The sequence below is a fragment of the Centruroides vittatus genome, unplaced genomic scaffold (genome assembly GCF_030686945.1).
Source record: "Centruroides vittatus isolate TY-2023 unplaced genomic scaffold, ASM3068694v2 contig_371, whole genome shotgun sequence".
NCBI lineage: Eukaryota > Metazoa > Arthropoda > Arachnida > Scorpiones > Buthidae > Centruroides > Centruroides vittatus.
Genome location: NW_027122194.1, coordinates 1,594,673 through 1,618,873, shown reverse-complemented (window position 1 = coordinate 1,618,873; position 24,201 = coordinate 1,594,673). Strand labels below are relative to the sequence as shown.

The following is a 24,201-nucleotide window of genomic DNA, read 5'->3' as shown; positions in this document are numbered from 1 at the left end:
TATAAATGCAACGCTTCAGATCTTCAAAATATTAGAAAATTGATTATATTCTTCAAAGAATTTAATTAGCGATCGAAGGTAGATTTTTACAGTCATCGCGGAGAAATGAGCAAAGAATTTTCGTATTTCAGAAGCTATCTTGTGTTCCCATGTAAGCGCCGCAGGGTCGCGTTTGACGCCATTCAAGCTAGCAATTAAGGGCTTGTTAACACGTCTGCAGCGCTAAGACTACCGGTTGTTGGGGCAGATGTTAAGGTAGAGGTTTCCGTTTTACGTCTGCTTAATGACGCAGTCGCTCGCGTCCTCCTCCTCCGAATCTGACAGGTTTCTATTATTGCGTCTTTAGCGGAAGCGATTTAATGCCCGTGAAGACTTTCCTGGACACCCTCTGGGATAATTCCAAAGGATCAGTGCACGATAATTTTGCGAGTGCCAAATTACACGACTCTCGTTTGTCCCATATTCCAACAGAAGAAAACTTTTCTCTAACAATCGCTATTCTGTAGTGAAAACGATAGTTCTTTCGTGCCCAATCTGAGCTCTATCTTACCCACACATTAGTTCTATGGCTCCATCGTGTCGGTGCAGGCAGAAACGTTTCGTAGTTTTCATCAAAAGCCCGACCTATTTAAGTCAGTTTAAAGGTAAAAGAAAACAGAAATGTAGGTTTCGTGCGATATTTTAGATAAGAGGAAGGTTAAAACGGAGACAAGATCTACCTTCCAAACGTGGGTGTAAATAAATAAATTTGTTTCTTATCTGGAACCGAGTTAATTTCCGCCCCGAATATCCTCTGACCTCGCGTCTACAACATTAGTTATGCTTCTCTATCCCGTGTGGATCCTATCACCGAATTGCCTTGCTCCCCGCCTCTGGTCACTCGCTCTGCGTCCAATTATCGGATAATAAATTAATAATAGACGAGTGTAAACGTTGGTAAGATTCTAGAATCTAGTATCAATCTGTGATAGATAATTCGGATACACTACAGCTTAGATTAGGATAATCTGCAAGATACTAAATACTAACATACGTTGAACAGTACATTGAACAGTACGTTGAACGGATATTATTGAAGAAAACCAGAAGAATTATAATTACTAAATTTGATTTTTAGAGAATTTATTACATATATATTGTATTTAATATATATATTAAATACAATAATTGATGAATAATGATCCAGTAATTTCCGAAACACAGTAACGCCGTTAATGAAATTCTCTAGGTAATTTCTGGAATTAGAATTTATTAGAAATGCTGTAGATTAGCAGTAATCCCACTCATCACCATCTAATTATCTAAAGTCTAGCTGGAGACAATTAATTGTTTGTTAATTAGACCCTGGAGCTACGACTCAATCGTGCTAAGGTTGCTTTTAAAATGAGATTTTGGGCGAAAATATTCTCCTGAATTGTTTTCAAAGTTGATTTATCGCGAAAAATTTCCACCCGATCGTATATTAATCATCGGGAACCCGCCCTCCTCCTCAGAGATGATGTATGATGTCTTACCGCCTTGTTTACACAGGGAAGGTACCTAAGCCACGCGCTGTGGCACCGTGGGAGTCCTGTATGGTTTCCTTGGCCCAGGGAGTTTGTTTGACTTACTAAAAATCTGATGAAGACCCTTGACCCTTTTGGGTGTCTAGTTAATACAGTTGAGGCGATTCGTTGGCAAACACTATTAGAGATGGAGAGGGGAGATGGCGAACACCTTCATTCATCACGGGACCCGTAACAGGACCACGCCTTCTGCGCAGTCTCCAGACCAACGTGAAAAAAGAAACAGAGCAATTAAATTTATCGGGATGCCTCTCGACAGATGGAGAATGGAAACGTTTTATGAGATTTTAAGTAGTTATTTTGTAATAATTGCTTTTTCAAGAAATGACTCGGCGTTAAGTCACGTGGACTTCTGCCTCCAATATAGAACTTTACAGAAAGAATCTGCACCTTCGATTTAGCTTAAAGCCAAAAATACTTCGCTCTTAACACATAGAATTCATACCCAACTCGTCATTATTCTAATATAGGCTATATATATATATAAAGGTGTCTTTTAAATTACAAATTACGTCTCGTTAAAATTAATAATCATATTCTTTAAGAGTATTTATTAATACTAGAATTATTATTATAAAGAATAGAGTAAATCTTAGACATTATTAGATTCAAAACAGCGTCGAAGGTGACGGTTTTGAGGACAGGACACCTTCCAAGCGGAATAAAGTGTTGCAGTTAAAAACAACAATTCTGAAATTAATTATAAAGGAGAAGAAGTGTCAGTCAGAAAAGTAGCAATTATGAATTCATCTATTTTTCACTTTGTAAATAAATAGCGCACTTTGTCACTCAGAGCCAGTTGGGAAGACGTTAATGGCGGCCTTCCCATCATTCATCCGATTTCCTGGACTCAAATCACAATACTCAGGATGTAATTACATCAGAAAAGCGGCGACTTGAAAGTCGTTCGGATAATTTCGACAACATGGCTTCTATACTGTAATTAGTTCGGATCTTTATACTTTCGGCTCTAGCAACAATCATTTACCAAATGCTCCCTTTTTGTTGTTAATTAACGCCAAAATCAGACCAGACCTCTGTCTATCAAGATATCAATTTTTTCGTTTATATAGCTTAATTTTTTTTTCTTAAATAATTGCTTATTTTCTACAGAAATGTAGATCTAACCCCTACATCACGTTGCTTTGAATACAGACAAGAGGACCAAAACAGTTCCTTCCTTATAATAAATTCAATTTTTTTAAGAAATACAGATTTATATGAAATTTGTAATCATTGTTTCTACAATAATAAATAAATCTTAAGTGAATTTGAAATATTAATTGCTTACCTTCTTTAAATGTATAGCTCTAACTTCTCTACATTGTATTCAATATAGACTCTCAGAAGGCATAAGAGTTTCTTACATCAGTTTTTCACTTAAAACATGATTTCATAAATATTAAAAATTAATTATATGAATTTTCTATCCATTATTTCAACGTTAATAGAGTAAATCGTAATGTTTTAATATTTAAAGGATATAAATATTCTCTTAATAGTCTTCGTGTAAAAATAGCTGTTATGAATATCAATAAGATTTAACAGCTGGATCTCGAGACGAATAATGAAAATATTAATGTTATGAAAACATAAATCTATTTTATTTATTTATTTGTGATTAGATTAATGTGATAATGATACTAATATGGTGAAAACAACAGTAAACAACTATAGCGTGTTTCCTCCAATTATAGACAGGGAGTCAGGAATATTCTTATTTATTTATTTATTTATTATTATTTTTTGCTCAGAAACTTTATTACCGATCGAAATGGTCGATAAGAAACATGTTATCTTCATAATTTATATAGAAACAACATAATGAACCTAGAGAATCGTGCGGATCTTTTTCATCCAACTATCTTTAAAGATTAGGGATTCGAACTTTTTCTTGGTATTGACGTCAACGAAGAACAGTTTCTGAATGACGTCACGGGATGAGGGATGATGTAAATTTGCATGTAAAGCAATGGCCGACGCCATTAGTCGTGTTGGTAATTACAAACGTCAGGAGGAGAGAGATGCAGTGAGAAAAACATCGCCCCAACAGCTGCCTCTCTTCTCCACTTCATTAATCAAATAGATTGGGTTGTGCTCTTTTTTTCTGCTTCCTGCACTTCTTGTGATATATCTTCTACCTGTTCGTGCATTAGAAGTTCGCTTCAATTTATACTTACTGCACTGTTAAAGGTTCATTTAAAATTGAGAATTCTTCCATTCTCTTTTCTACTTTTTTCTTAAGAGCATTCGGAGTTTTTCTTTGAACGAAAGGTTTTCTTCCCTTATTTTTATTCTTTTTTTAATATATTTATTGAAGATAATAGAGAAGTGAAGTTTTTTTTATTACATTTGTGAGGTTATTGTAATTGTTATTAATATTTTATTATCGTTTAATTGAATGGATATTAACGTGGTAAATAATCAAGGAACAAATGATTGATCGAAAGGAAGTCTTGAGCTGAAGTAGATTGTTCTTTACAAAATAAAACTCTATAAAAAGAATTTAAACTGTTTATTCCAATATTTTAATTTAAATAAAAATTACACAATATTAAAAGTTCTCTCACATTTACATTTAATTAAAAAAATATTTAATTAAATCCTTTGTCTCCTTCTTCAAAATAACATGATTAAAATACATTCATATCCTTTGGCCAAAATAAAATCTAGGCCAAACTTTTGTACAGAATCCTCTCGGCACCACGCACGACATTTTAATTAATTTACTTAAGTATGTACAAACATACAAATAATTTACTTTGGAATGTGGACAGTCGAGAGGTTCCACCCAAACAGCAATTCATCTTACGATGAATAATTTTCTTCGACTAAAATCAGACAAAAAAAAAAAAAAAAGTATTTATGGATTTCAATAAGACTTCTTACAAATATCACCAATCATCTTTTGGAAAAAAATAATTGAATTATGACTTATTTAAAGTGTTAAAAATGCTGTTTCTACGAAGAGCGATTCATAATAGAGCTCCCACGTGATAGATTAATTAAATTATTATTGATGGATGAATCATATATACTGTTTTTTAAGTGAAAAATCGAACTTTAATTAATTGAAAAATTAATGAGTGTAATTTGAGTTCGTTTTAATTTAAGGAGCCTTTATAAAGGCTTCCCGAATTTAAAAACAAACTATATAAGTCTTTATAAAAAGTTCTTATAAAGCCTTTTAATCGAAGAAGTTGCAAGACTTTATCCAAGGAGTCTTTATAAAAAGTAAAAAAAAAATAACTTAAAAGATAAGAAAAAATGTATTTATATGTTTATTTGTAGAGAAATAACATATAAAATTATTTTTAATTGTTAGATATAAATTTTTACATGAATCTATACCATATTTAATAAGAAATGAACTTTTTTAATCCAATAAATATAGTTTATATATAATTCTTTGTAAAGATCATCTATTTAATTAATAAAATAAATACACCTATATTTTATTTATTATCTCTAAAAGTGACTTTTAATGATTTAAATATATCTTAATCGCTCTGCATTATTATATCATTCTCAATGATCGGAAGCAAATCATTTCCAGTTGTTGATTTTGTTCTAAATGATAAGCTGCTTCTTTTGAACAGTTTTTGAATATCTTCTAGCTTCTTACCTTTTGTTTCTGGCAATATAAACCACGAGAACAGCACACAGAGAAAGCAATTAGATGCATAAAACCAGTATACACCATACGGATGAAAAGCTATAGACATTTTCGCGAAATTGAAAGTGATTATAAACACTAAAGTCCAATTGAAACCCGTTGCAACTGCACTTACCAAACTTCTGACTCTTTGAGGTACCATTTCTGCCACCATTAACCATGGTATCGGTCCCATACCGATAGAAAACGAAGCTATAAATACTACTAGACTAACCAAAGATATCCAACTGTACTGTACTTGATAACTCTTTCCATATATTTCAGCGAAATAAAAATAGAAACCCATTGTTGTTAGACTTATGGTTGTTCCTATTCCGCATATTAGAAGAAGAAGTTTTCTACCAGCTTTATCCATTAGAATCGAAGCCATGAACGTTGCAAATACTTGAACAGCTGCCACTATAACAGGAGAATTATCAGAAATACTTTTATTTCCGGTGGATTCAAAAATAGAAGAAGCATAAAACATGATTCCATTAACCCCGGAAAATTGTTGAAAGTACATAAGCCCTAAAGACAACAGAAATGGTTTCCAATTGATGGGATCTACAAAGTCTTTAATGCCAATACTACCTTGGGGTTGTCTTTTTATATCATTTTCTATGTTTTCAAATTCTTTCTGAAGATCCACTCGATCTCCTTGCAGAAATTTAATAGCAACAATGGCTCTTATTTTTTTATTCTTCATTACTAACCATCTGGGTGATTCTGGCATAGGAAGTATGCATAGTAACGACAATATGGAGATGATGGCACAGCAAACAGATAACCATGACCATGCGAAATATAGGCCAAGGGACATGGCTACGAGTACTCCAGTGACCACAGATAATTGGAAACAAGATCCTAGAAATCCGCGAACTTTAGGAGTTGATATTTCGATAATATACATAGGAGCAGCTGAAGAAACTAATCCTGAACAGAATCCAGTAACTATTCTAAGAAAATACAGGAGTTCAGCGGAGTTACTGTAAGGAATACCATCCCATCCGAAGAAAAACAGAACACTGCACAATATCAAAGTATTCTTTCTTCCAAGATAGTTTGTTAATGGACCTAAAAAAGTTAATAAAAATTCAATAAAAAATTACAATTTAATTCTATAATTTCTCTCTTTATAAAATATATAAATTTATTATTACACGTTACTTTATAGAAATTATCTATATGTAAATAACACTTTCTGAAATAATTATTTTAATTTAATATTTAATTAATTAATATTGTCGGTCGACTAGATGCGAAAGGTCGTTAGATTATTTCTCACAATAGATCTAATAATGATCTATTTAAATTTTTACTTCCTTTAAATACATTTTTTGAAAAACATTTACATGTTATTGAGAGTTAACCCGCGACCAAAATCGCGATTACAATCAGAGAGGGCCAATGGGGCCAAATAGAGAGAGATAGATAGGACCAAAATCGCTAAATGGACAATGATAAAGGCAGATAGAAGCAGTAGATTTTCTATTTAGACATATTAAATTTTGATAGCTGATATAGAGGTCCCGAAATTTAATCGTTTATTTTTTTAAAATATAATACAATAAGAAAGTGATATAAAGTTAAAATTTGTTTTAATGGATATAAAATATTTGCTTTATTTATTTTATTCATACATTTTTATGGTTTTAGAGTCCTATATTTGTGAATACTCTTAACTCTGCCTCACTTCTTTTAGGCTCTTGTTATTGTTTGTGTACAGCTCGTTGAAGTTTTGAATTGGAACTAATTATGTAAAATTATGAAAATATTTTAACAGAAACTTTTAATTCTTCTTAATTAGAAATATTTTCTTAGTTTATTTACTTTAAAATATTTATGTATTACGAGTAAAATAATGAGGAAAGTTTCCTCTGATCGATCGATGGCTTTCATATCATCGCTTATTGATATAAATTTATTTAAAAATATCATTATAATGAAAAAAATAATAATGTAATAAAAAGTAATTCAATATGCTATTGTAAACTATATTAGTAACATATATATATATATATATATATATATATATTTATAATCAGCACCGGATCCAATAGTTGCGAGGTCCAATTGAATTCTTTTTTGCGGGGCCCCTCAAACTTTCAATAACAAAATTAATTAACAGTTAATTTACATATTGAAATATGTTGTTTTATTTTTCATAACAATATACCTAGATAATTATTTTTGTAACATGTACTACTTTTAAATATATATAAATTTTGATGTGATGCGGGGCCCCTTCAGGCGCGGGGCCCGATTGGCACCAATCGCCTAAAATCCGGCTCTGTTTATAATAGGGTAAGATTACCTACATCAAACTTGTGAAGGAAGATTGAGTTTCCGTAATTTGTGAATCTTTAAATTGAACTTTGTGATTTTAATAGCTATGTGAATTTTCAACCTTCTTCCGAAATATTCTGTACTTTGAAATAATGAATTCCCCTATCTTTAAAATGAAAGTGTTTTGACTTAACTTTCTATCAACAAACAAAAAATATTTATTGACAGAAAGTTAAGTTACTTTGTTAAGATTAGGCGGGATGTGCTAAAGTTTGCTGTGAATTGTGTTGCCAACTGTGCAAATTGGGTTTTAAAGAGTACGCACGTACCCTACTGTTTTCTGAGGTTCTGATGATATAGGTTATATTCTTAGACATCATTGAAAGTAAGTGTTAAGTTTATATTTATTTCATTTCTTCAGTTATAAAAAATAGTTTTAAGAGAAAAAGCGACAGAAAACATAATTTTAATAATTGTTTATTAACTTATCCTTCCAATGTAAACAGCATTTGTCCACGCCAAAAAATCATGTTTCATAAAATATCTTGCTATAATTATGATTCTCCCAAATTTTCTGATCTAGTAATTGGAAAATTAGATTGCTGTAAAGCACGCATTTTTTTTCTTTTAAATAAAGGTAAAATAATTTATCAGAAAGCTATTTTCCCTATTATCACATTACGGCATCACAAAAAACAATGGGCAAATACAGTTACAGGTTAGAAACCATTTATAAAAAGTTTGTATTCTTAGATCCCATACTACGTGCTGTTATGTACACTGTTTCTAAGAGTACACACGCTGCAAAGGTTTTTCTATTTAATCTCCTAGTCTTTTCAAAACATTTCATTCTGATTTTACCATACATTAATTAAGAACATTTCAAAGAATAAGTTGACAAAAAAAAATTCAAATATATAATAGAGCATTAATAATAATGCAAAATAGCAAAAGTGTGTTCTTTTATGTGACTTTATCCTAGTAAAGCTCATAAGTTACGTGTAGCCTACAGATAACTCATTTAAGAAAGGTGTCGCCATTTTTAATCCTTTCTCTATTTAACGCTCGTAGTTTTTACCTTAGTAGACCAATTTTATTTCTATATTTTTATCAAATTTCATATAATAACAGAACATTTTTGTAATGTTAAATAATGTGACATACAGTAATTTATACAGGAAATAGAATAGTAACAATCGGACTAAATATGGCGGATCAACGAATGCATACACTATATGTACACATTTTACATAACATAGTTTAGTGGCGCCATCTTCTGGATTTTATTCTGTAATTTTTAAATTAATTAACTAATTATGTTAATAAATGAGTGGATCAGGACAGCGCGTTTGCACCGTACTCTCGCGCCATCTGTTGAACCATTTAGTCAATAGACGATAATTTGTTTTCTTTCTCAACGTCAGATCGGCAGAAATTAAAATTTAGGCAAAAACATAGATTTTGAAAGAACCAACAGAGGGCACTGAGGTAAGTGAAAACGTGTCCCGATCCACTCGTTTAACATTCCGTTTAATCAAACTTAAAGAAAAAATTATAGAAAATAACAATAAAAATAAAAATATTAATATTTTATTTATTATTTAGTGTAATGCGTTAGAGATAATTTATTAAAATCATAATGCAGAAATGAATAACAGATGGCGAAACAAGTCGAAAAAATTATTTTATAAACGAATTAATATTTATATACAGAGGAACCTCGCTTAACGAGCATAATTTGTTCCAGAGTGTTACCCGTAATGCGAAACACTCGTTAAGCGAAACAATTTTTCCCATAGACATTAATGTAAAATACGATAATGCGTTCCACGCCGAAAAATATACTCAAATATTTTATGTATAATGTTTATTCAAAGAAAACTATACAATAAACATTGTTAAGGAGCGTGAATCATCATCTTTTCTTCTAGTGCAGATGAACCAACCTGGAATGCAAATTCGATTTGCAAAAAACCAAAAAAAAAAAAAAAAAAAATCAGATAATTTGTCTGATAAACACACCAACCCATATGCCAAATTCTTGGGCTATGGAAAGGCTATAATTTCATATTAGAAATTAATTAATTTGACTAGAGGTAGGCAGTTACGTTTCCTTCTCGTATTAAATTTAATAATTGTAAATAATTAATTTTTAATTTCGACATTTCTGGAATTTAATTCGGAATCGGTTACTAAATTTAATACCAGATGGAAGCATAACTGCCTACCTCTAATTAAATTAATTAATTTCTAATATGAAATTATAGCCTTTACGTAGCCCAAAAATTTGGCATGTCACTTGGCATGTTTATTATATAACGGGCTATGGTTATTGATGTTTATACGTAAAATGTGTTGGAAAAAGTTTGAAAAAATTTGTGATCACAAGCGACACTAAGATGCTAGCTGAACGAGTGATAGATGGAGCATGCGCACAATCCAGGACTTCCCCTCTCCTGGCCACTCGTTATGCAAAAATTCGCTCGTTAAGCGAGGTTCCACTGTATTATATTTATGTGTTAATATAAACTTATTAATTTATCTATATAAATATTATTTTGAATTAAAGAAATTAAAACGTGTTTAAATATAGCGGCTATAGGTCAATGACGCGAGTAAAATTCAGAGTGTTCTTTATTATTAATTATTATTATTATTTTATTTATTACGTGAACATAGTTTTAGAGTAGGTGTGTGATAAAATAATTACAGTTTATAACGTATTTGACACACATAAATCTACAGTTTTACTATTCGGTTGGTTTATTGGGCTACAATTTGAATTAAAATATTTTTCCCAGAAAGGTGTTAGATAGATGCCGGCACGACTCTATTATTAAAGGAAAAGTATGATGTACAGGGGCAAGCCACTACTAATTTGAGGTGGAGAGCATATATTTTAAATGAAATAAATTAAAAATATGATTAAAATTGCAGCATGGATTGTAACAATGTCACAATAAATAATTGCTTGTTATTGCAACGCGACACCTGGGCGATCTGCAGACGGAATGCCTTCCGGCAGGACTTTCTATGGGATACTGACCCCAATTTAGCTGATAGAAACATGAAGAAAACCCGGAAAATTCCACGTGACCAGCCCGTTGGCGAACCTCGACTAACCTGTATTCAGTGGTTTTATCTGCTCTGTCACTAATGACTTTCTACAACTCGAAACGTTGAGAACATAATTGAAATGTTTAACAAGTGCTCGTATGCGTCGTGCAGTATCCCCGTATTTCTTACGCTGCTATGAAGGCTGCTGTCAGGCAACGCATTGCTATATGCATAGTGATCTGTAATTTTCTTCTTTCTTAAATCCCTCCACAAATTTTCAAAGATTTGCATGGTGTATTTGGAGAAGAGCCAGAGAGGCGTGATGCCATGCTTCGATATGATTATTTGTTTTAGGAAGACCAGACAAGAATGCGTTATAACAGTTCCATTCGGAAATTGGAACCACTGGTGAATAACATTGACATCTATTTGGTCGACCAATTTGTTGGTCTTAGAAATAATTTATAAGCGTCTGTAACTCTTCATTATTGTTGAAGAAGTCTGTCTCAGGACTTTAAAAATGTTAATTAAGCATACCATGTTCTAGAACAAATGAAAAATGCAGCCAATTGACGCAAATTCGAAGAAAAGTCTGCGTCATCTTGATAACGGCCTTAAAAACCATATCACTGAAGAAACATACATTGTATATAGCGGAAAAAAAGCAGCCCTTTACTGAAATACTTATTATATAAATAAAAAAGACGTAGTCGTTTCCAAAACTTGGTCAATCACCGTTTATTTCGTTAAAATGTTCTAGAATAAAGATTCGGACGATCCGACCTTCCTTTTTAGGCTACATGATCGCCCAGAAAATAATTCCTTTAAAACATAGAAATAATCCAATTAAAAATATAAAAATTTTGTAAAAATTGGAATTGGTGACCTTACGACGCCTTTGAATTCATCCTTGACTTCCAGTCGGGAGTTCTGGATCCTTATATCCACGTGAAAAGTTGCGCTGTTTAATGTAGATTATCCTGATCCCTCTGGCGGCGATTTCTTTTAAAACTATTTAATTTTAGTTTTTCGCTGGATGAGAAATTTTTTATATAAATAAAAAAGACGTAGTCGTTTCCAAAACTTGGTCAATCACCGTTTATTTCGTTAAAATGTTCTAGAATAAAGATTCGGACGATCCGGACGATTTCGGACGATTTTTTAAAAGAAATCGCCGCCAGAGGGATCAGGATAATCTACATTAAACAGCGCAACTTTTCACGTGGATATAAGGATCCAGAACTCCCGACTGGAAGTCAAGGATGAATTCAAAGGCGTCGTAAGGTCACCAATTCCAATTTTTACAAAATTTTTATATTTTTAATTGGATTATTTCTATGTTTTAAAGGAATTATTTTCTGGGCGATCATGTAGCCTAAAAAGGAAGGTCGGATCGTCCGAATCTTTATTCTAGAACATTTTAACGAAATAAACGGTGATTGACCAAGTTTTGGAAACGACTACGTCTTTTTTATTTATATAAAAAATTTCTCATCCAGCGAAAAAGCTAAAAATGAAATACTTATTTGAAGAAATACTTCGACAAAGACACTTCTAGCAGCATGTTCGCAAAAGATGCTTTCCGTTGGTTTATATTAATTTGTGTGTTCACTTCGGAAAACAATCTTCTATAAAAGGCTGTGTAGAATACAGCTGCTAAGAGTGGAGCAACAGAAAATGTCCCATCTGAAAACCAATGCTGGATCTGAACTCCAGGAGACGCAAATATTATTCTCCAGTGATTTTCATGACCACTATCACGTAAAAAATCGTTGGTCATCAAATGTCACTATGTACTCCAGAGGAAACTGAAGATTTGCCATAGTGCGGGGAAATGCTCTACAGCAAACTGGTCTAATATTTCGAGACTCCTGACTTATAGTCGGTATTATCGCTAACGCAGCAACAGAAATACTGCGACACTTCAGATATTATATATCGTGATTGGTCTTGTGTCGTCCCTCTTAGTTTTCAACAATATCACATCTAACGCAAATCATAATATTTTAATTCAATTTTTTAACTTCAAAATCAATAGACACATTTGACTAAGTCTAAAGCAATAGATTATTCCATTTAATTTTAATTCAAATTCTACAGTTTGCATGAAGAGTACTTAACAGCAACATGATTATACTTAGCTAGCAAAATAGGTACCAGCACATAGCTTTTGCCAATATAAGTAAATATTTTAAATTTATAAAACGTTAATTCATTTCTAATTTAATTAAGAAAATAATAATTTAAAAACTTAAAAATTATATAATATATATATGAATTATTAATAAAGAAAATAGTATTTATTTTATGAAAATATTCATCTAACCAAGAAAATAAAGTTAACTGTTCCTATTTCAAAACAAACACATAAAAAGTTATTTTTTATAGTATAATAATTTCATTTTTATAATTTTTTTTATAATGCAGTACTCACTTTGAATTGGCCAGATGACCATATTTAGGTGTTAGACACGTGAAAAAAATTTGCGAACTTCACGTGGCCAGCCTGTTGTTGGAGCTCGAACGGAGGGTTCATTGTTTTTATTTACTCGGCCACTAGTGGGCTAAACCGCATATTAAAATATATTTTCATATCATTAAGCATTGGGTTTAGAAAATTATTGTGATAGACAAACTTTCAGATATAAAAGTAAAATGTTTTTGTCTATCGTAAATAATGAAATGATATTTTATTTAATTAGCATGAATAAAAAGAAAATATTGAATTTTGAGAAATTTTTGATAACAAGTATAGAAATAAAATCATGTTCTTAATTCCAGAAATTTAAAAAGAATTCACTTTTCTTAATTAAATTATAATAACTAAATTTTTTCCTAACAAGAATATTGGAATATATATATATATATATATATATAATCCAATATTTATGACTTGTATAAATTCTTGTTAGGAAAAAATTTATTTAATATTAAATTAGGAAAAATTAATATATATATATATATATATATATATATATATATATATATAATCCAATGTTTATGACTTGTATAAATACAGTAATACCTCGGTTTTCGTTGAGTTTGGTTATCGTCGGTTTCGGTTTTCGTCGATTGCCTCGGATTTCGTCGGCGTGCTCAAGTGTCTCGATGCTAATTTTTCAAAAACAAAGGGTGACCCAGGCGTTTTCCGGCGCAGTGTGGTGGCATTATTTTTCGTTGTGTGAATATTACCCGTGACGGCCTACCATTGGCCAACGGTTCCGTTCCCAGAACACTGGAAGTTCGGTCATGGGATCGCGCTTCGCCAGGGCGGGTTGGCCACGTAAAGTTTTCCTGGTTTTCTCCACGTCTGTACTCCTGAATAGGGGCCAGTTACCCTTAAACGGATTTTCCGGATGGCATTATTCCCCTTGATATGACCATCATAAAAGCATACAACTACTATTACACGACAATTAAGTCAGACTTTACCACGGGGCGATATAGGCTAGAAGCTCATGTCCAACTAGCTTCTACAAGACAAGATATTACCCCGCGTGTCTAGCCGAACAATTCCATTGCTTTCACTTTAATGCTAATTATCTTATCTTTAGTCTTAATGCTTTTATCTTTATGTTAATTAGTATTTTATGTTAATTCCTTATTGCTTTTAGTATTTAAAGCTATATTAGTTCTCTATAAAATGTGTTTTTGGTATGCATTTTGGAGCGTCTGTAACGAATTAATTGGATTTACATTGATTCATATAGAAATGAATGCCTCGGTTTTCATCGGTTTCGGATTTCGCCAATTGGTTTCGGACAGATTATCGACGAAAACCGAGGTATCACTGTATTTTTCTTATGATTCTATGAAATGACTCATATACAGTAAGTGCCAAATAGTTTTGTTACCCCGCAACTTCAACAAATATGCTCATTCATAGTTTAAACATTCTTCAATTTTAACACCAAACCTATCTACTTTTTTCTACTCTTTCCGCTCTTTGGGCATTAAAAGGGCCTTTTTAACAATCCATAACATCAAATACAAATGGGGCTGCCGGGTGCTGAAGGACGGGCCCGAACGGATCACTTCCGAAAAATTCCTGGGATATTCGATCATGGGTAGTACATTGCCACCGCTCTACTATCCGGTCATTCGGCCAACGAGTTAGAATGTACTACATAAAGTGGCTGTGACCTTAAATACAGTGCTCTTGGTGGCAACGACGAGTACTATCGACTGCCATTTTACTTTAAGTCAAAACATTGTGGTCTATAGGACTCTATGCTACGTGTTGGGTAGGATTGTAATTTTAGAATCTATTTTTCTCATCTAAATCTAGATTCTTTCGTTTGCCCTTAGATTTGAGATTTAGTCAATTAGATAAAACAATCTAGATATATATCACTTATCTCGAATTTAGTTATTTTCTAGACTTTATTTAATTATTATAAAGAAGATAAGATCAGAGTCTAAACTGGTAAGTGTGGTACTTAACCCTCAATATAACAATATTTGTATAATCTAAGTATGAGCCAGGTCCTGGAGGGATTCACTCTCAGCCATATGATTGTTTATTTATAGCGTATTCTGGTAAAAAGCTTGATTTTAAGGGTAGTGATGAGTTTTATATTAAAAAAAAATTGTAAATGTTAATAACGAATAACATCTTCATTAAGTCCAATCTCTAGAAATATGACACACGATGCCCATCTATCTCCCTACCCCTTTAACATTTAACCTCCAAAATTTAATAGCATCAATACTCCTTATACACAAGCTATCATGCCAAATTTCGTTTCTTATACACGCCAACACACACATACACGGATATACTTTTTCCATTTTTTTAGGGGGACTGTTTTGAGTTCAGGAGATCCCAAAACGTGGAGGTTTACGAAAAACTCTTAGGGTCAAATTTGACACGATTCTTGTTTTCCCTTGTTATGTATACACAACAGCTGGAAAAGTAAAATTAAGAATGTTCAGAAATGCATTTAACTTATTGCTACAGAATATTTTGTTTTGTTTAGAAATGTTTAAATAAAGGGTCAAAGAAAGAAATCTCTTGTTATTTACTTTCAAAATTAAAAAAATAATAATAATAAGTAGGGTCATTTTGACTCGCATCATCTCAATCATGGGTTAAAATTCTTTCTTTCCTTGTATACTTTTACACGAGTTAGAATATTCTAACTCGTTGCCTTTACACAAAACAAATGGCATGCCCCTTGACCAAAAGGAAAATGGCGGACGTGTATTCAATTTTCTTAAAACATGGTGTTGCTACAGCCACTCTATGTAGTATATTATAGCTCGTTGCACTAACCTTATGGCAAAAAGAAGTATCAAAATTATCACTATAGCACTTTTGGTGTTGCAAGCAACAAACACTTTATTTGTACAAGAGACTCATGCTGTCGAAAGCATGGATACTGCTCAATATGGTCCTCATTCTGAAGGGTAATACTATCTTTTAAGACTTCCAAATTTGCAAACATATCTTTGATAAAAGACACATTTTAAGTGTTCCAAAAATGAAATTGTTTTTTCCTTGCTTGCAGAACCAAAGTGCCGAAGCAGTGAGATTTTGGAAACATCGTGTAATATCACCATACTAAATTTGATACATTTGGACTGATAAATATCTCTGTAAACGTTGATGAATTACTTCAATTATAATTACTTGGTATATAAGATCAAATTACATTAATATAATGCATATTGGTGAAGATAACTGTTCAGTACTTGTGTAATTTTTATAATGTAGTTAGTAACTTTTTGTTACTAACTACATTATAAAAATTACTTATTAGTTGCTGATATTTTTTTCGTATTCGTTATAATGTACAGTACAGTACATAAAACTTATTGTATATTTTTACGTGAACTTCATTATGTTGAATGTCTTGAAAAGAAGAAAGCTTTTGCGAATATATAAAACCATTTCATGCAATGATTAGTGCAATTAAATAGAAATAATTTATTTATTAGATTAAAATTAGCTTTTTAAAAATAAAATGTGATGCAAAAATATCTGTGAATCAAAACCTGCGTATAACATCTTTATCAGTAAAGGAAAATTTTTCAAACGTATTTTATTACTTTTTAACGAAGGACACATTGCAATCAATTCCTTATAAAATTTAGACAATAATAACAATGACATTATTATTGTTTTTTTTATTTTTTCAGAATTAAATCTCTTTAAAAGATAAACACTTGCGTAAATTTTTAGATACGAATTAGTGTAATCTATTAACATTGATAACTCACTTATGGATTACAATAATAATATTTTATTCTTTTTTCCTTCCTGCATGAAATAAGACGGTCTTTTTGTATGGCAATAAGCTTGATTTTGAGGGTAGTGATGAGTTTTATAAAAAAAATTGTAAATGCTAATACCGAGTAAAATCGTCATTAAGTCCGACCCTACTGGAGATACACACGAACCCCATTATCTCCTCACCCCTCGACCTTTAACCACCAAAATTCAATAGTATCAATTTCCCTTAATAAAGAAACCTCCCTACAGAATCTCAGAAATTTTCGACAAAAAGCACGTGAATTATTTAGCTTCAATGAGGGTGAACAAAATTGTGTCCCCCCACACACTAACATCCATATATACAAAAATTACCCTTAAATGTTTTTGCATTTCTCGAGGATTAAGGTGTTTTAAGACCAAAAATGTAAAAATCTTGGGGGGGGGGTAATTTTGGACCGATCGCTCTGTTATATATAACAGCCGAAAAAGTAAAGAAATTACTACAAATAAATTTTAGTCTTCTTACAAAAACGCCCTTCGTAACTCAAAAATTAAGAAGACTAAATAATTATGTGGGGCTCCAGAAATGTCCCGGAACCACACTAAAATCTAGTAACCATTAAATTCGTTAATATTGTACAATATAATTTTATTTCCATAAAATGAAAAATTAGTAATAATGATGGATAAAAGACTTTCCTCAGAAATAAGACAAAGGAAAAATAGACAATGTAAGTCCTAAAATCAAGTATATCTGGTTGGGATTGAATTAAATGTCAATTTTGACTTATCTCGCAATCTGGGTTCAGATCTCATTACACTTAGTAACGAGAACTTAGAAAGTGACAATGAAAAAAAGGTGACCATTCGAAATGGTTGACCAGAAATTGAAGATGATAAAAACAGGAGAGCTTCTCTTTCCAAGTTCTAACAGTGCCAGATGTTACTTAGTTGCCTCCTCAACTTCATCCTCGACTCTCTAGCTGAACTGACATCAACTTCTCTTTGGACTTTTGACCTCATCGCCCGGGCAGTCAACACAGAAGAGTCCTTCTCTCAAATCTCTCTTATAACAGGAGGAACAGAAGAACAATATTGCACTATACCCAGAACATTATTTCTGCAAGCGTTACTTTGTGTCTAAATAAATTTGGATAATTTTCTTTGTAACTATGGAGTCTGACTTGGTGTCTATCCCACTTAATACGAATCGGTACCTCTCTTCCGTTCTGACTTTGAGCACAACTCGACGACTCACAATTATAAGCATCTTTTATTGACATGTACAGTACTGTACAGTACAGGACGATTGTATTACGGATGGTCTGATAAACCATATTTTTCACCATAAATGTTTTTAAAAACGTTTTGAAGTTCAAATAAATAAATGTTATTTTTTTGTCAATGGGATGGCTTCAGCCCCCCGTAGACCCTCTAGATTCGCGCCTGCATGCAATTTCCCACATTACGGTGAGTTTAACTCGTAATAGGGCGTCAATCTCTGAGAAATAAGAAAAGAGCCGTATTAACTATGATAAATTACGGGGAAAATGGATAGGGTTCGAACCCAGAGTTCCCGCGTGAGTGATCAAACATTAACTCCAATTTCGTATTGATAAAAATGATATAAATAGCTTTTGAAAACAAATAAATACAAGATTTTGCAAGAAATGAAGTTTTGAATATTTATTATAAGAATTAAATTATTTATTTAAATGGGCTATGCGGTAAAATATTAGTCTACCGCTGTGAAAATTCGGGTTTGACCTGTCTAGTATTTTAATCATAATTTATCATGAATATACGATATAGACATTAATCCGTACCCTTGTCTACGTGCGGGGTCAGATCATTCCTTAATAGGAGGCTGGCCATGTAAAATATATTGTGCTGGTGTCTCGCGTTAATTAATTAAGTAATCAGTTTAAATATTGTTTGCGAAAAGTGATTAGTAAACAAATAATATGTTGTCATGGAAGTTAAAAAAAATTATAGAATTTGTAAGTCTTTATCGATCTTATGCATTGAATTAGAATAAAAGTGACGATTGCGATAAGAATATCAGTTAAGTAAAACAAAAAAAAAAAAAAAAAAAAAAAATTTATAAATGGCATTAATGCATTAATAAAATAAAGATGTTAATATAAATCAGTGTTTTCAATTGGTGCTCCCGTAAACACTAAGCTTCACGAAGACACGGGTCCTAATAAATTGCTTAGTTTTTCACGAATTTCCAATTTAAACCCTTTACAAACTTTTAAAATGTACTTATAATTTCAATGTATTTAATTAAATTAAAAATTAATTTATGAATAAAATTTTGTGCATAGCAGAAAATTCTTAACAAACATTTTATTTCATTTCTGTAATAATTAATTTTAAAATAGGCCAAAAATATAACAGTAGAATGAAATTTAGAAATGGATAAAAATCAGATTATTTGCAATATCATCTCTTATCATCTTATATAATTAGTTGATATCCACCTACTCAAATTTAACGCATGCTTACAGCGCGTGTTCACCCCGTTTACGTATTATCTATTTGTACCTCTATCATGTATCAGTGCACCATTAAATAATACGGAGCACTAAGATTACGATCATTTACTTGCAAACACAATACAATCTTATTTATCTGAATAAAATTTTTAAAAGTAATATTTTTATGTCACTTACACTCAATTATACGCCCCTAAGATACATTCAAAGTTGTAGGCTACTCACCTCCAGCAAAACCTCCAATCAAGGCACCTATGCCCATCAGACTGCCGAACCAATCTTCTTCATCCGCTTTCAAATGAAGATGACTAGTAGATTTCCTAAAACTAGAGAGAGCCGGTGAGCTGTATCCTAATACTAATCCCATACAGACTCCATTAAGTAATGCTGCAGCAGCCACTAAATACATTTTTGGGCGTTTTCTTTTAATAGAAGTTTCTAAAGGTGATTTATCAGAATTGAAAATCACAGATATACTACTCTGTGATTCTATTAATTCGCTATTATTAATTGAACTCATAGTAAAACCGTAAAAAATTATTATAATAACAGTACTAATTCTCTTCAGATGAAGGTATTCGATACTAACTTATCATATCAATAATTCGCTTATTGTCTGATAGCGTAAGTCACGTTCTACGATAGTTATTATTGTGATTGTCACCGTAACGCCCGTTTGTTGTTAATAATTACGTAATCGACAAAAGTATCGCCATCTACTACTAATTTCTCACCCCATTCTTTAATAATGGATATTAAAATGAATGAGTGTTACCATGCTTCTGTAAATAATAAGGGGTTTTTGTTTATAATGATTTGAAATTAAATTTAATATGATAGAATATTAAAAAATGAAAAAAACGTTAATGAATATTGAGTTAAATATATTCAATAAAAACATTTGGGAGTGTGATGGATGTGAATTCTGTTCTTTTGATCTTATTATGATAACCACAACTAGGATTATAGTGTAAGGTATACGGAGAGTATAGGAAAAAACGATAGGGTATAGGCTAATACCACTGTATATCCTGTGTTTTTTTCTAAAAATATTGCAAACCCTCTAGGTACATGATTTTTTGTATAACCAGAGGGTATATTCGGGATCGAAAGAGATCTTTCCAGTTGCGCGAATAGGCTTATATGCATACGGTGACTTACGTCCACTGCTAAGTTTACAGTAAAGTAAATGAATATCTAATTTAAAAATAAATAAATTCTGTCAAAAAATGTACACGTATACATTACTCTGTTGTTCCGCATTTGAAAATTTTCCAAATGTAAGAAGATGCAAATTAAAATTCGACCTTGACAAATCATGTAGCAGTACATACTTTCGACGCCATATTAAGTAACTAACATCATGCAGTCTGCTAGTTGGTAGAACACTGTGGTATATCCGGGATCAAAAGAGATCTTTCCATCACTGCCTTGGTGGCACCGTGGCAAATCACACTATGGCTGTGCCACCCATCCAACTACGTCTTTCTATATCCGTTGAAGTGAAAAACGTAAACTATAGTAAAATAAAGCTATCAATGTTAGTTTTTATCTTTTTACACTATTTGAACGTTATGATAAATCTTAAAATGAATCTTTTCCGTTATCTTTGATCTCGGAAGAGACAGGAAAATTTACATATTGCCTCTCAACTACTGTATATATTACACGTGTCCCTGTTTTGAACGATGAATTTATTTTATTGTAAACATCTCACCATATACTTGGGAAATACTGAAAAGATCTCTTTTGTTCCTGATAATGTTAGTTATTAAGGCAGTAGGCTACCTTAATAACTAACCTGTACGATAATCAGTCTAAAAAATAATTTTTTAAATTTGAAATAACCAAATTAAAACTTTGATTTTCTGCAAGCAATTGCTTGTTTTTTTTTTTTTCTCCTTTCTAATCTCAATTTTAAAAGGTATGTAAAAAGTCGTGTTACTCTCAGCTGAGTTTATGACTATAGAATGACTGTAACCTAAAATCTGATTTATTTCCTGTTAGTAAAAATATTTAGAACTTTTTATTAATAAAAAAACATTCCTCGAACTTTATTTGTTCTAGCTAAAGGAGTTCACTCTACTTCCGGGTCCATACAAGCTTTCGACTGTCCTAGCAGCGACTAGTGATGCGATATATTTATATTGCATACATATTTATATGGATTTGTAGTATTGTACGATCAAGCGAGTGCGAAGTGGCCCCGATAAAATTTCTCTTCCGGCGAGAAATAAACTCGTACGGACTAGTATATAACAACGTTGCCAGTCGTTCATACCATCCAAACTCAATTCAAAGGAATTTTCATGATAATAAAAAATAGAAATTCACGATATATTTGCATTAGGAAGGAACGTAAAATTATAGGAGTTGCGTACGGGCGCGAAATTTCTTAGCGCGGGCATTGCCTTTAGATATTGCGTGTACAGTACAGTACAGTACATCGGTACAAGTGAGTTTGTCACATTCAAATTTTTTCTTGTGCTTATTTGATTTTTTCTTAATTCATTTATTTAAAAGGTAAAGGAGACCAGGCCCTGCCCTGCCTGGTTATGATAACGTTATTGATTTTTATTAGTTTTAACTGTGTTTAAACGATAAACTTAATGTTAAACGTGTTTTTACTCGAAGAATGCTTTAAATTGCTAGCATTTCTTACTTCAGTTAGGCCTATACTTGTTACTTCAAAACAGTAGATAAAAATAGCGTTAAATGAATTACTATTAATTAATAATACATAATTGTCCATTTAATGTCAGGATCAGTAAAACCAGAATTTTTATTAACTGAAGTCTTATTTATTTACTGCGCTTAATGTTATCAGACAGTTATCATCATCAATGCAGTAAGAGATTACAATAAACGGTTTATACTGTATTTAGATCTACATAAAATACACTTATAATTCTGCAAGATGAATACAGATTTACATTATATTTACGTGCACAATTTACCAATTTGCTTAAATATGTAAAGACTTTAGCAAATTTAGGCTAGATCGAGTAAAGTATGATAAATCTCAGTCACTTACAAAAATTAATTATTTACTTATTTTTTGAATCATATTTTTATATAATCTCCGCAAAAAAGAAAGAAAAAAAAATCCAATTGCAATCGTACTGTACCGCACATCAGAACAATTTAAACTTTTGATGGAACACATGCTGCTATCTGGTGAATGAAATTAAAATATAAAATGTTAACTCCTTGTATTTAATTATTATGTTTCTCATTGATCTGAAGATTAATAATTAGTTTTTCATAATAGGAATTTAAATTAAATTATGTCTATATTTATTACGTTTTCATTGTGTTTATATTGTAATTATATATTTTATTATAATATAAACATGAATTTATCATTCTGCAGAGTGTATTAATAAATTAGTTCTTTGATCATCCATCAATGTAGATGATAAGTTATCAAAAAGCAAATGTATAAGGAAAGACTGAAACTTCAAAAAGAAATACACTCTGTATAACTCTTTACACGTATCGATCAAAATATATGAAAATGTATACAAAATTATTTGAAAATATTAATAAATATAATTTTTACACATTTTTATTATATTAAAATAATTCTCGAATAGTTATATTTTATTAAATATTAAATTTAAACTGTTTCTACGATAAATAATTGGAAAGAGATCTGAATTTTTCGAGACTCTGTAAATTGCCAAGCTATTATGGGAATGGAAACTTGCACGAAAGAAGGAAACATAGAACACCTGTAAATAACGAGGTAAAATGTCCTACTTTTTGCTATCATCAACTGTCAAAAATACATAACACGATAAACGACTTTCTCTGTGATGTATTTCGAACTTATGTAATTTTTCAATTTTTCATCATTATTTTAAACATTTCAAAATGTTTCTTTTTAGAATTTATGCTGTGAGTTGAACGTTACGTTTAAAAACTTTGGAATTCCACATTCTCTTTTTGAAATGTGTCGTCCCATGTAAAGATTGCCAGAGGACGAACGTTAAAAACACCCGAAAAGGTTAATGAGAAAAATAGTAAACTGCTGATGGTGAAAAGGTTTTAAAAGTGGCTTTTATTTTATTTTTTATCTACGTCTAAAGTCGTATGTCTCAAAAACCGTTTATCTGTTTGAAGTTCAATAGTAAAATTTTTGTTTTAAATGAATTCTTATTTACTTTGTCTTCTAACAATCCTAACACCGTGCTTTTCTATGCTCCTAACCAGTGGTGAGATTCAAATAATTTAACAACCGGTTTGCTGCCCTTATGATCGTTTTAAGTATAAAAACGATATACCGATATACATTTCATGCAGTTAATACTTAAATAAGAACAATAGAAGAGGACCTTTCCATACCTGAGTACTTTTTATTTGAATGAAAATAGTGATGTAACGCTGATAAGTCTGCCACACCGCTTAAGGGCAGTCTATCCATCTTGGTTTTCAAAACTCTTTCAATCTTTATAATTTCAATTCCAAGTTGTTCAGATATTTTCGAAAGTTCAATTTGATTTCTCATTTCCCAGTCTTTTGCTTGTTATAATTAATTATTTTTAAGATTTAAAATAAATTTTATAATTAATTGAACTTAGATCAAACCTCTAAGTTACAAGGTAATTTTAGTTATTTAAATAAAACATACAGTAATACAAAATACTATTGTAAATTTTTATAATAAGATTTTAAAAGGGCAAAGATGGTCGATACTCCGATCGCTCAATTTGATTCTTATTTTACCAAAGAAAAGTCCCCTGCTACCGAGAATGCCCTTTTCGTGGATGGAATCGTCTTTAATGCATTTAAGAGAAAACGGATGTTATGTGTTTTTCACAGGAAGATTTCTAGTTCGTTTTCGAGATGCGTTACACTATTTCTTTTGCCATCTAATATTCTTGATTTGTCTACCTCGGCTGCTTTAATAGCGGC

The 24,201-nt window shown here is 31.5% G+C and overlaps 1 protein-coding gene across 1 annotated transcript; it reads right to left on the bottom strand.

The window, feature by feature from the left end:
• Positions 1-5,064: 5,064 nt before the first annotated feature.
• On the bottom strand, positions 5,065-19,912 carry LOC136975402 (solute carrier family 2, facilitated glucose transporter member 8-like). Its single transcript, XM_067270448.1, has 2 exons — positions 19,510-19,912; positions 5,065-6,297 (listed from the first exon to the last, which is right to left on the bottom strand). The coding sequence occupies exons 1-2, from the start codon at positions 19,802-19,804 to the stop codon at positions 5,066-5,068; spliced, it is 1,527 nt and encodes a 508-aa protein (XP_067126549.1). The 5' UTR covers positions 19,805-19,912; the 3' UTR covers position 5,065.
• Positions 19,913-24,201: the final 4,289 nt, after the last annotated feature.

Coding starts and splice junctions, on each gene's coding strand:
- LOC136975402 (XM_067270448.1), bottom strand. CDS start 19,804: ATGAGTTCAATTAATAATAGCGAATTAATAGAATCACAGAGTAGTATA. Junction 6,298..19,509: donor GATTGGAGGTTTTGCTGGAG/GTGAGTAGCCTA, acceptor TAACTTTTTTAG/GTCCATTAACAAACTATCTT.